At 41.9% G+C, this 12,914-nt stretch overlaps 1 protein-coding gene across 12 annotated transcripts in view; it reads right to left on the bottom strand.

Annotated features, from left to right (window-relative positions):
• fam135a (family with sequence similarity 135 member A) overlaps window positions 1-12,914 on the bottom strand; it is a 253,544-nt gene that overhangs the window by 116,214 nt on the left and 124,416 nt on the right. For 9 of the 12 annotated variants that reach the window (XR_011593824.1, XM_070884848.1, XM_070884845.1 and 6 more), the window contains one exon: window positions 2,784-2,864. The exons of 2 other annotated variants lie outside the window; for them this stretch is intronic. Coding sequence is in view for 8 of the 10 variants with exons in the window: in XM_070884848.1 (XP_070740949.1) it covers window positions 2,784-2,864 (81 nt within the window). In the remaining 2 variants the exon portion in view is untranslated. Of the gene's footprint in view, window positions 1-2,783; window positions 2,865-11,484; window positions 11,530-12,914 lie in introns of those variants that run through there. One more of the 12 variants, XM_070884856.1, reaches the window with a different exon arrangement.

Genomic DNA, 12,914 nt, shown 5'->3' on the forward strand with positions numbered 1-12,914 from the left:
AGAATAGTAAGCCACAGGATTGGGAAGATTTTAGAATTAAGCAAAGGATGACCAAGAAATTAAGAAAAAAAAAGAGAATAAACTAACAAGATACATAAAAACAGCTTGTAAAAGCTTCTATAGATATGTAAAAAGGAAGAAATTCACAAAAGTAAAGATGGGGCCCTTAGAGGCAGAGACAGAAAAAATTATAATGAATAAGGAAATGGCAGGGATATTAAGCGAATAATTTGTATCGGTCTTCACGATAGAAGACATCAATAACATTCTGGAAATAGTGGGGAATCAAGGGTCGAGCAAGAATCGTTTGAAAATTTAAGAGTTTTTTGAGATTGTAACTAGCAGGATAGATAAGGGGGAACCCAGTGGATATAGTGTATTTGGATTTTTTTTAAAGTATTCAATAAGGTGCCACACAAGAGTTTATTAAACAAAATGAGGGCTCATGGGATTGGGGGTAATATACGAACATGGATTGAGGATTGGTAAATGGACAGAAAACAGAGAGTAGGAATAAAAAACAGGTCATTTTTGGGGTGGGAAGCTGTAACTAGTGGGGTCCTGCAAGGATAAGTGCTTGGGCTGCAGCTATTTACAAACTAGATTAATGACTTACATGAGGGGACCAAGCGTAATATATCCAAGTTTGCTGATGATACAAAGTTAGGTGGGAAAGTAAACTGTGAGGAGGACGTAAAGAGGCGGCAAAGGTATATAGACAGGTTAAGTGAGTGGGAAAGGATATGGCAAATGGAATATAATGCGGAGAAGTGTGACGTTATCCACTTCGGAAGGAAAAATAGAAAAGCAGAATATTTTTTAAATGGCGAGAGATGGGAAAATGTTGTTATTCAGAGGGACCTGGGTGTCCTTGTCCACAAATCACAGAAAGGTAACATGTAGTTACAGCAAGCAATTAGGAAAGCAAATGCTATGTTAGCCTTTAATACAAAGAGATTGGAGTAGAAGAGTAAAGAAGTCTTATTACAATTACATAGGGCCTTAGTGAGACCACACCTGGAGTGCTGTGTACAGTTTTGGTCTCCTTATCAAAGGAAGGACCTTAGAGGGAGTGCAACAAAGGTTCACTAGATTGATTCGAGGGATGAGGGGATTGTCCATTGAGGAGAGATTGAGTAGATTAGGCCTATATTCCATAGAATTTCGAAAAATAAGAGATGATCTCATTGAAACATATAAAATTCTTGAAGGGTTTAACAAGGGAGATATGCTGGGAGCATTTTTCCCTTGGCTGGGAAGTCAAGAACTAGGGGTCACAATTCAGAATGATGGGTTGGCCATTTAGGACCGAGATGAGGAGACACTTCTTCACGCAAAGGATTGTAAATCTTTGGAATTCTCTACCCCAGAGTTTTGTGGATGCTCAGTCGTTAAGCATATTCAAGACAGAGATTTTTGGATACTAGGGGAATCAAGGGGTATGGGAATCAAGGGGTATGGGAATAGTGCAGGAAGGTGGAGTTGAGGTAGAAGATCAGCCTTGATCTTATTGAATGGCAGAGCAGTCAATGGTAAACGGTGGTCGCTTACGCTTACAGCTGCTGACAGACTTTTGAGCGGCAACATTGAGAGTGCGATACAGTGCAGTGTCTCTTCAAGGGGCCTGGGACCTGTGTGAATAGGGCAAGCAACTGCGTGTCTCCTCAACTAATCAGATCGAAAAAACATCATTGAGCCATGCAGAGTCTAAACCAGGAAGTGTAAGTTAGAATATTTCATTCAATGTAAAATCATATATAGAAAGCTAAATAGAGATGGAAAGAAAGATGGGATTGAGAGAGTTAAAAGAGACAGAAAGAAAACATGGGCAAGTACCACAACTTCACACCCTTGCATCTATTTCAATGCCGAGTCTATCGGCGAAGTACCGGTAGAGCACAATTTGTGGAGGAGCAGGGCAACCAGGACAGCAACTTCCTGGTTTCTGCATTTTACTGCACGTGCCAGTTGCTGTCTGATTTACACCATAATGACAGTGAGCACCAATAGCCTCACCATTATTACCGTAAAATACTGATGCTACCTGGCCTGAGTATTTCCAGCATTCTATCGAAAATGAAAGTGGAAGAGTAAATTGTACCATCAACGATGTTGTTGTACAAATGCTTAATCCACTTGTAGAAAATTGTTCTCTCTGCTATTTTAAAGGAGGAGTTAGTTAACCTGTTTGAAATAAATGGGGTAATGTCCCTGTTAGAACAGAGGGAAAATTTGGTGCGAATGTGTTAAATGTTCAAATGATAACAGTAATTTCTATTCTACCTTGTATTGTGGAAGATTTTTAAAGTTTTAAAAACGTTGACGTTACAAATTTGGAACTACCGCAGATATCTTCAGGTTCAGTTGCTTAAGTGTCTTGCTTCTGTAGGAATGGATTGCACGGCCCTGTACAGGTGCAACGTCCCGAATCCAGAACCACCGAAAATCAGAATTGTTCGAAAACCGGCATGTTGTGCATAGCTGATGAGTCGTCCGGAATCGGAATTATTGTCCGAAAATTGGACATTTTTGAGGCAAAACCAGAAATCCGGTATGGATTTGGTCAAGGATCCTGGATTTCAGACAAGAAAATCAAGTCTGAAATCCGGAATCCTCGACTGAATCTGTACCAGATTTCAGACCTTTCCGTGCCAGATTTCAGACCTCGCTGCTCAAAACCTGGCACGGATTCGGTCAAGGATTCTGCATTTCAGACTATTGATTTTCTTGTCTGAAATCCGGAAAAAAAAACAAAATCGGCACGGATTCAGTCACGAGGGTACCTGTATTTGCTTTTACAATCGCGTGACTTGGAGCTGCAACAACACTGCCCTCTTGTGATCTTGGATCTCTCTGAAGGTAGTCTAAGAAAAACTTGGTGAGGTCAGGCTTGATATAAATCTTCTATCTGTTTTATCTCACAGCAAGTACATTTATAATCAGTTTCACTATTCAACCAGTACAATCAGTTCAATGATACAAAATAAAGAATACGCCAAACTTTCTGCATCAATGAGTAAACGTACATAACTTAAAACATGACTTTTAACTGTTCCTCCAGCATTTCTAACTACAAGGCTGCTTAAATCTTTCACAATATCCTATTTAAAAGTCTGATAGACCTTGCAGCCAATATGCCTATGTCTCTGTCCCTCTCTATCACCCTCTTCAGAGGCACAGGGTTCAAAAAACTTTCCCATATTAGTGCAGAGGTGTTTTTTGATTAAGATAAGTTAACAAACTGCTTAATGTTTAGTTTCCAAAACAGCTTCCATTTAGCATATTAACAACCTTCCCGTTTCGTGCCTTCTTTTTTAATTTAAAAAAAAAAAGCACATTAAGAGTAACTCATTTTCTAAACCTTCCTGTGGAAAAATTATTTAAAAAAATCTGAAACAACAATTGGCCAATTGCTTATTCACAAGGCTGGACACTTTAGTGCCATTGTTAACGTTGGTTTTTCCCCATCTATGGGAAACTGCATAACCCTAGCAAAAATGCATACCCCTTCATTCACCCTCAAATCGGAAAGGCCCACACCAATTATAACCAATGAAGGAACTTCCCTTGAATTATTTTTCAGCATTCCTTCATGATGCACAGCACTAAAATCAAGCAACTAACTTTTCTTTTCCCTAATCAAATTATGCTTTTAACGCAATTCAATTGCTTGTCATTGGAACCTACTTCAAGACATAAACATTTGTAAATTTTAATCTGAATTTCCTTGGTGTTCTCAATTGTCTTTAATGCCTGAACAGCAGAATTTACAAATATCAATCTGGAACTGGAAATTTTGGTGCCACATGCCTAAAATCTGAAAATCTTCAATTACTCCAAAGAATCTTTTGGTGGTGGTGCAGCCAATGCTACCATTATTTACACATTAAAGTAGGTTTAATCCTTGACTTTACTGTCCAAGAGTACTGTACAATTATGTTAGACAGGACTAAACAAAAGCTACAGTTTTCAGAACCAAGGTTATAATTCCATCTATAATTTTACAGGTAAAGTACTGGCGTCCTTAGATAGTAATACAAACATGTTTCGTAATATTTCAGATTGAAATAATGCAATTAGAAACATCAAAACAGGATTTAGAGAATTGTAACAGGAATGCTACCACTTTCAAAGTAGCTCCTTTGTGTTTGTGTCTGAAAATTTAGATCTGCCTAACCAAATTAGCTTTATTCTATGCAAGTAGACTCTGCTGTTCAAAAAGTACACACAATGGTATTAAAATCAACGGTAACATCTTCAGTATTATCAATGAGTGGGTGCGCAAGAAATGAACTGATCATATCACAACACTGAAGTAAGTTGGTAAAATTAAAATACTATCATAGTAGAGAATTATAAATGCTACCCTGCATGAATTCCAAGTAGTACCAGCTTTCACTATTAAAGCAGAACAGTGAAGCATGAATCACTAATGCCAACCAATGCATTAGAACCCCAAATATCAGAGGGGTGAAGACCTAGAAATCTGTTCATGCTGCGCCCATTTTACAGGCTTAAAATGGGCATCTCAGCATCTGATAAGGCAGATGCCATGTGCGCGCATATTCGGAAGTTGGTATAGGCGTCCAGGGTTCGCACCTGAAACAGGATTTGGGAACTTTGCTTATGCCTGTTTCAGGATTCCTTTCCAAAATTGGACTGCCCTGAATGCTACCAGCACTTGGTCTGCTGTGTTTGAGATAACCAAGTCTATTTGTGGCCAAACCACCACCAAAAAGGTATGTTAAAGAAAATACTGGAATGTGGAGCAAGGAGGAGTAAGAGCGCACCTCCCGGCTCCACAGCAGTACAAAGGCCATTACCGGCCCCCGCTCGGACCCTACCCACCTGCTCCCAGGACCCAAGGGCCCCCGCCAGGGTCAGTGGCCTGAAATTTAAATCCGCTTCGCCAGCAAGCTGCCAGGAGATGTGGAGCAGGTGTCAAAAGTTCAACTTTCTAAATTAATTAGGCCCGAGGACCAATATCGAATGTGCTTTTGGCCCACTTGTCCTGGCGCAATCCTTGTGCCCCAATAATGCTATCCGATTTCACCTACAAAATCCCTTTCTGTTCATTTTATTGGAAAAGTCTTTTTTGTTAAATTAATGAAAGGAATTTCTACCATGCATTTACATCATGGCACTAAACTTGGGCACAAAGTTTTAAATAAAAACACACTATCCACGTCAGCTTGTGATTCTGTCAGATAACCGAGAGAAGCTGAAATTAGTAACTACCATTAATAAACTAAAGGGTCATGCTTTCAGCTAATTTTCGAATGCGACACAGTTTAACCCAGGAGTTTGTCTAGACAACAGCCAATATATTGCCAGACTTGTTTTGGTGGTAACACACTCATTTGAGTCAGATCGTGGATTCACGTTCCATTCCAAGCTTAAGGAATGCTGGAAATGCCATCTTTCCCTGAGAGCAGGGGAGTTCCAACAACGTCCTGGTCAAACCAATACTATAAACAGTCTTATTGATGTTTGTGGAACTAGCTGAGCTCAAATTAGTTGCCATATTCTGGAGTTGAAGTAGAAAATAAGTCTGATCTTATTGAATGGCGGAGCAGCCTCGAGGGGCTGTATGGCCTACTCCTAATTCTTATATTCTTGTGTGACAACAATAATTGATTCGCAGTGAAGCACTTGGGGATGTCCTGAGCTCATGGAAAGCACTATATAAATGCAAATTCTTCCTTCCTTTCACTTCAAAGCAGCTCATCGCATATGATGTGCTTGAGATGTTTGAGAGTTGTAAAGTACTATACAACTATGTATTTCACTCAGGTTACACTTTATATCATGAAAAGTAAACAAAACCACATAACTGCTGCTCATTATTGAGTATCAAGGTATCTAGAACCCAGAAATGCATAAAGCTATGTAGGTATCTGGCCAAATCGTTGGGAAATACCAAGTATGACTAATATGGAAGCAATGAGTTGTCTCATTAATAAAGACACCTTAAAAAGCAACTGCAAAATATTTCATACCCAAAGAAACTATGGGCAAGTGCCCACCATAATGGGAATTGCATACAGCATTACTTTACTCTAACTACAAATCTGCACTATCTAGGTTTCTCAATAAAATATACTACAAATATAGAAACATAGAAATTAGGTGCAGGAGCAGGCCATTCGGCTCTTCGAGCCTGCACCACCATTCAATAAGATCATGGCTGATCATTCAACCTCTAGTACCCCTTTCTTGCTTTCTCTCCATACCCCTTGATCCATTTGGCCGTAAGGGCCATATCTAACTCCCTTTTGAACATATCCAACAAACTGGCCTCAACAACTTTCTGCGGTAGAGAATTCCACAGGTTAACCACTCAATGAAGAAGTTTCTCCTCATCTCAGTCCTAAATGGCTTACCCCTTATTCTTAGACTGTGACCCCTGGTTCTGGAACTCCCCAGCAACGGGAACATTCTTCCTGCCTCTAACCTGTCCAATCCCGTCAGAATTTTATATGTTTCTGAGATCCCCTCTCATTCTTCTAAACTCCAGTGGATACAAGCCCAGTTGATCCAGTCTCTCCTCATATGTCAGTCCTGCCATCCCAGAAATTAATCTGGTGAACCTTCGCTGTACTCCCTCAATAGCAAGAACGTCCTTCCTCAGGTTAGACGACCAAAACTGAACACAATATTCCAGGTGTGGCCTCACCAAGGCTCTGTACAACTGCAGTAAGTCCTCCCTGCTCCTATACTCAAATCCTCTAGCTATGAAGGCCAACATGCCATTTGCCTTCTTCACCGCCTGCTGTACCTGCATGCCAAACTTCAATGACTGATGTACCATGACATCCAGGTCTCGTTGCACCACCCTTTTTCCTAATCTGTCACCATTCAGATAATATTCTGTCTTCCTGTTTTTGCCAACTCATGTTTATCCACATTATACTGCATCTGCCTTGCATTTGCCAACTCACCGAACCTGTCCAAGTCACCCTGCAGTCTCTTAGCAAATTTCTCACAGCTCACACCGCCACCCAGCTTAGTGTCATTTGCAAACTTGGAGATATTACATTCAATTCCTTCATCTAAATCATTAATGTATATTGTAAATAGCTGGGGTCCCAGCACTGAACCCTGTGACACCCACTGGTCACTGGCTGCCATTGTTATACAGGTTGGAGGTAGGAAACGAAAAATAAAAAGACAAGTGGGATGGGCTGAATGGCTTTTATTTGCTAGTATGTTCTTTAAGCTTATCCTGCTATGTTGTGTTTCTACTTTCAAACTAGCTTACAGTTGAATTATAAATATTGCAATTTTTTAAAAAAAATGGTATGTGCAGTCTTTTTGCCCCTCTGGAAACACCAGCATGTATCATTGAAAATAGCCGAAGAAAAGAATGGTGCATGGGGTTAGTGCAAAATGAGGTTTCAGCATTCATTTCTCTTATTGTGCACAGAAGTGACTACCAAAAGCTGTAAAAACCATTAGTTATACTATTGCTTAGCAGTTCTTTCACACAATAATATGCAACAAAAATGACAAATAAGGGAACACATTAAATACAAAATCCTCTATGAAACAAATTAAGCTAAATAGAAATTTTAAATATCGAAAGTATTGCTTGCTCCAATTAGATTAAGGTGCTATATGCTCTTTCAAGATGCATGATTGTATCATTAACAAAAATATCAAGAAAAAAATTTCAAACATTATTTAGAATGATGTGCAAGACCACAGTTGCAAAGGGGAGAAAAGCATGATATTTTCGTATCTTGATTTCAAATTTCCAAGTTAACAACAGAGCAAAGATTTGATGATGCCATTCCTTCGACCTTCTTTGCCTAAACCAGATTACCTAGTGGCACAACTTTATTATTTAATTCAACACAATTTAAGTTATTAACAACACTACTATTCAGCAGTTTGTCTCAAATGGCAATTTAGCCCAAATAGTATTTTCTAAATATTCTCCTCTTGGGCAAACTCTCAAAAATACAAAAGACTTTCCAATAATCCTACTCTCAAACACTTAAATAGAACACTAAGGGCTAGAAATTCAGTTGCTTCGTGCCATCTATTGGCGCACCCCCACCCGAGCGCTGCTGGTGCCTGCCACAAACTTCAGTAAAAGTTGAGCAGTGGTGCTGACACACTTGCGCTGCATTCGCTGCCGCCGCCCAGTCGGTGACATCACGAAGTGAGCAACACCCCTGCGTGCAAAATTCAGTGTTTCATCTGCTGTAGCGCCTGCCGCTGAGGGAGAGCAGCTGGTCCACAGTCTGGGGTACAAGACAAGTGCTGAAATGTCACTTTTTCAACTTTTATTTATTTTCTGCAGTAGTGGGGAAATGGATGAGATTTATTGAACGGGATTTTTTTTTTCTTCTTTAGGCGCTAGGATGCCGGCATCCCAGCGCCAAAAATTGAGTAGGCTTCCTATGCTATCGCACACTTAGCGCCCGAAGAGGAGTTTGCAACACTTCTCTTAGCGCTCGACTCTCCTCTTGGGAAGATACAACTGAATATCCCATTTTGATGCAGTAGACATCATCTAGGGCTAAAGATAGCGCCCCGATAGTGTCACCACCTAAAAAGCGAGCAATACCGAATTTCTAACCCTTGGAGTTTACAGCACCGATGGAGGCCGTTCAGCCATCATGCGCATGTTAGCTTTTTGATAGAGCAATCCAAAACTAATCCTGTATCTTCCTTTATTTATCCAAACTTTATATTTAACATAAGAACATAAGAATTAGGAACAGGAGTAGGCCATCTAGCCACTCGAGCCTGCTCCGCCATTCAATAAGATCATGGCTGATCTGGCCGCGGACTCAGCTCCACTTACCCGCCCCGCTCCCCATAACCCTTAATTCCCTTATTGGTTAAAAATCTATCTATCTGTGACTTGAATACATTCAATGAGCTAGCCTCAACTGCTACCTTGGGCAGAGAATTCCACAGATTCACAACACTCTGGGAGAAGAAATTCCTTCTCAACTCGGTTTTAAATTGGCTCCCCCGTATTTTGAGGCTGTGCCCCCTAGTTCTAGTCTCCCCGACCAGTGGAAACAACCTCTCCGCCTCTATCTTGACTATCCTTTTCATTATATTAAATGTTTCTATAAGATCACCTCTCATCCTTCTGAACTCCAACGAGTAAAGACCCAGTCTACTCAATCTATCATCATAAGGTAACCCCCTCATCTCCGGAATCAGCCGAGTGAATCGTCTCTGTAACCCTCCAAAGCTAGTATATCCTTCCTTAAGTAAGGTGACCAAAACTGCACGCAGTACTCCAGGTGCGGCCTCACCAATACCCTATACAGTTGCAGCAGGACCTCCCTGCTTTTGTACTCCATCCCTCTCGCAATGAAGGCCAACATTCCATTCGCCTTCCTGATTACCTGCTGCACCTACAAACTAACTTTTTGGGATTCATGCACAAGGATCTAAAAGAGTTTCATGCACAAGGACCCCCAGGTCCCTCTGCACCTCAGCATGTTGTAATTTCTCCCCATTCAAATAATATGCCCTTTTACTGTTTTTTTCCCCCAAGGTGGATGACCTCACACTTTCCGACATTGTATTCCATCTGCCAAACCTTAGCCCATTCGCTTAACCTATTCAAATCTCTTTGCAGCCTTTCTGTGTCCTCTACACAACCTGCTTTCCCACTAATCTTTGTGTCATCTGCAAATTTGGTAACTATTTGGTATCTGTCCTATTCAATCTAGGAATTATTCTATAACTACAATGCAACTTCCTGTTTCAATACAACTTAAACACAGAGAAAATATACTAAGTTACCAACAGGCAATAAATTTCCTCTCGGCAAACACAAGTACAGGTAGAGCGTCCGAAATCCGGAAACCTCATGACCGAGACCATTCCGGATTTCGGGTATTTCTGGATTTCGGAACATCTTTTGGGCCGAGGTAGGGGGAGGAGGGAGGGAGGGAGGGCTGCCCGCCGGAGGGGAGGGAGGTAGGGAGGGAGGCCCGCCCGCCGGACGGGAGGGCGGCCCGCCGGACGGGAGGGAGGCCCGCCGGACGGGAGGGAGGGAGGAAGGCCCGCCCGCCGGACGGGAGGGAGGGATGGAGGGAGGGAGGCCCGCCGGACGGGAGGGAGGGAGGAAGGCCCGACCGCCGGACGGGAGGGAGGGATGGAGGGAGGGAGGCCCGCTGGACGGGAGGGAGGCCCGCCGGACGGGAGGGAGGGAGGGAGGGAGGCCCGCCGGACGGGAGGGAGGGCGGGAGGGAGGCATGCCGGGCGGGAGGGAGGCCCGCCGGACGGGAGGGAGGGCAGGAGGGAGGCATGCCGGGCGGGAGGGCAGGAGGGAGGCATGCCGGGCGGGAGGGAGGCATGCCGGGCGGGAGGGAGGCCCGCCGGACGGGAGGGAGGGCCGCCCGCCGGACGGGAGGGAGGGAGGGACGCCCGCCGGACGGGAGGGAGGCCCGCTGGACGGGAGGGAGGGAGGCATGCCGGGCGGGAGGGAGGCATGCCGGGCGGGGCGGGGATGGAGGCATGCCGGGCGGGGCGGGGAGGGAGGCCCGCTAAGCAGATGAAGGTCGGGCTGCGGATCCGAATTTCGCAATATTTTCCGGATTTCGGATGACCCCAGTGTACGGATTTCGGCGCTAAACCTGCACTCTTGCCTTCAACACTGATGGTTAATTCGACTTACAAGGAGCTAAGCACCAGGCAACAATTCTGGTTAAGAGAGAGGTCCACATTCCACAGGGATGAGAAGTGGTCTTTGAAACTTTGCCACTGGCATTCTAAGCAGAATTTTTAGTTAAATACAGAATGTTGAGGTGCATTTGCAATAATTCTTACATTCTACATAAAAATATGGAGGCAAGTCTTGGTGTTACAATTGTTAATTTTGATGGTAACTGGCAGACTGGTCACCAGATAAAAGATAGCCTCTGGCACAAGGTGGGCTATCCTTAAATAGTGGTTTACATTCCTTGACCTGTACAGTCCATCCACAGCCTACCAGACAAATCTACCATAATCCATTAATAGGTTAATGTAGCTTTTTTGGAACACCAAAGTGTCGAGTGACAAATAGAACTGAGCTGCTCTGTAGATTCCTGCGCCATCAGATTTTCCAACCATCCTCGTGCTGTTTTGCATGCAAGATACAATTATTAGCCTTGGAACTGGATATTCCATTTAGAAATGGGCGAGCATCATTCATCATTCTTAGAGCTACTGACATGGTCCCACTTAAGTTCTTTAGATTTAACATTTTCACCAGTTATTTAAGATATAGATTCCATAGAATTTAAATCCAAACTATTTAAGTAACCATCTTACCATGAAACAAGAGCTCTAGCAGAAAAAGCTATACCTAGACCACTAGAACAGAAAGTTGTGAGCAATGCAGCATTTAGCTACTCCGAATATTTGGTGCAAAGCTGCAACTATTTTAAATCAGGTTAATCTAATTAGAGAAGTGTCAAAATTGTGCAACAACAGAAAATAATGAAGGCATTAAGAACAACTTACAGGTCTATAGGTAGAGAAATGGGCTTTTATCCTGTCTCTTTACCTTTGGTGCCAGGATGTAAATTTTGCTGTTAGATGGTCTGAGAGTCTTGTCCCTGGGAACTAGTATTAACAGTCCCAAGTAAAATGAGCAGGCAGCCTCAGTTGAGAAACAATTAAATGCAATTCATATTTGGCACTGAGAATGATCACATTTATATTTGAAATCAGATAAGAACACAGCAAAGTTATCACTGTCCATCAAGAGACAAAGTATAGTCATTTTAATCTTTCTTGAACGTAGACCAGATTAAAGAAATATATAATTTAGGATATAGCAAACTGTTTCTCTTTAATATTCAATATTTGAACAAAGTAAGCTAAAAGAGCAAGCAACATTTCACAGAATTAAACAAATGTAAAGACAATAATTTTAACAAATGATATTTAAAAAAAAATGAAAACAGGAATCTGATTCTCCATTGTATTCAAGAGGATTTCAAACTCAAGACACAGAACTTCCTCAAATGGAGAATATAATCTCAGGTAATGCAGTGTTTTCTTACTGGCATAAACCTTAAGTGGCTGAAGTGAATAAATACCTCCTTCTTGCACAAATATGGTCAATGAAGGATGAATTTCACCAAGTACCCAGAAATGTTTCAATGTGGCCTGTGCCACATCCCATTCACCTTACAGCACTTTATTCTACAAATACTCAATTTTTGCCAAATGAAAAATAACTTGCAAGAAAAAGCATTTGACACAAACTAATTTCAATTAAATGTGCATTGCTCTACAAGAAAATGAATGGCCCTAGGATAATACAGTTAATGTTAAGCAAACACCTTCCAGTCTCTAGCTCATGAAAATCTTTTATCAATAATCAACATCAGTTCAACGTTGCATTTTATTCCACTAAGACATGTGCTTGTGTGAGGGAAGTGGGAAACGGTTTCGATTTTTCATTTCAGTTTCTTAATTTTACACCAAATGACAAAACACAGCACTGGCCCAGGATGCTTACATTTCCAGCCAATTTAAATCAGAGTCCCTCTCCTACTATCATATGGAAAATGTATTGGAGTTCTGTGATAAATGTTAAAGATTCAGGAAAAGGATGGCTTCATATTAACCAAAGGGACACAATTTCTCCGAAGCTATCACGATGACCTTTCATCCCTTTAAGTCTCTCTAATCATGAATTCATTCTCCAACCTAAACAAACTGTTTGAATCTTTCCCCGCAGACTTCTGCCACTGCAACAACACCAAAATGGTCCGAACTAAAATCATAAACGATCTCTGTAACTGTGATGCAGTAGCCCTCCTCAACCTCTCTCCAGTTTTTGACATGGTTGAACACAACACGCTTCAATGCCACTCCTTTGTTGACCAGCTCAGTGAGGCTGCACTATCCAATTGCAGCCAGAGCATATATAGCAATGGTTT

Source organism: Pristiophorus japonicus, chromosome 7, assembly GCF_044704955.1.
Source record: "Pristiophorus japonicus isolate sPriJap1 chromosome 7, sPriJap1.hap1, whole genome shotgun sequence".
Taxonomy (NCBI): domain Eukaryota; kingdom Metazoa; phylum Chordata; class Chondrichthyes; family Pristiophoridae; genus Pristiophorus; species Pristiophorus japonicus.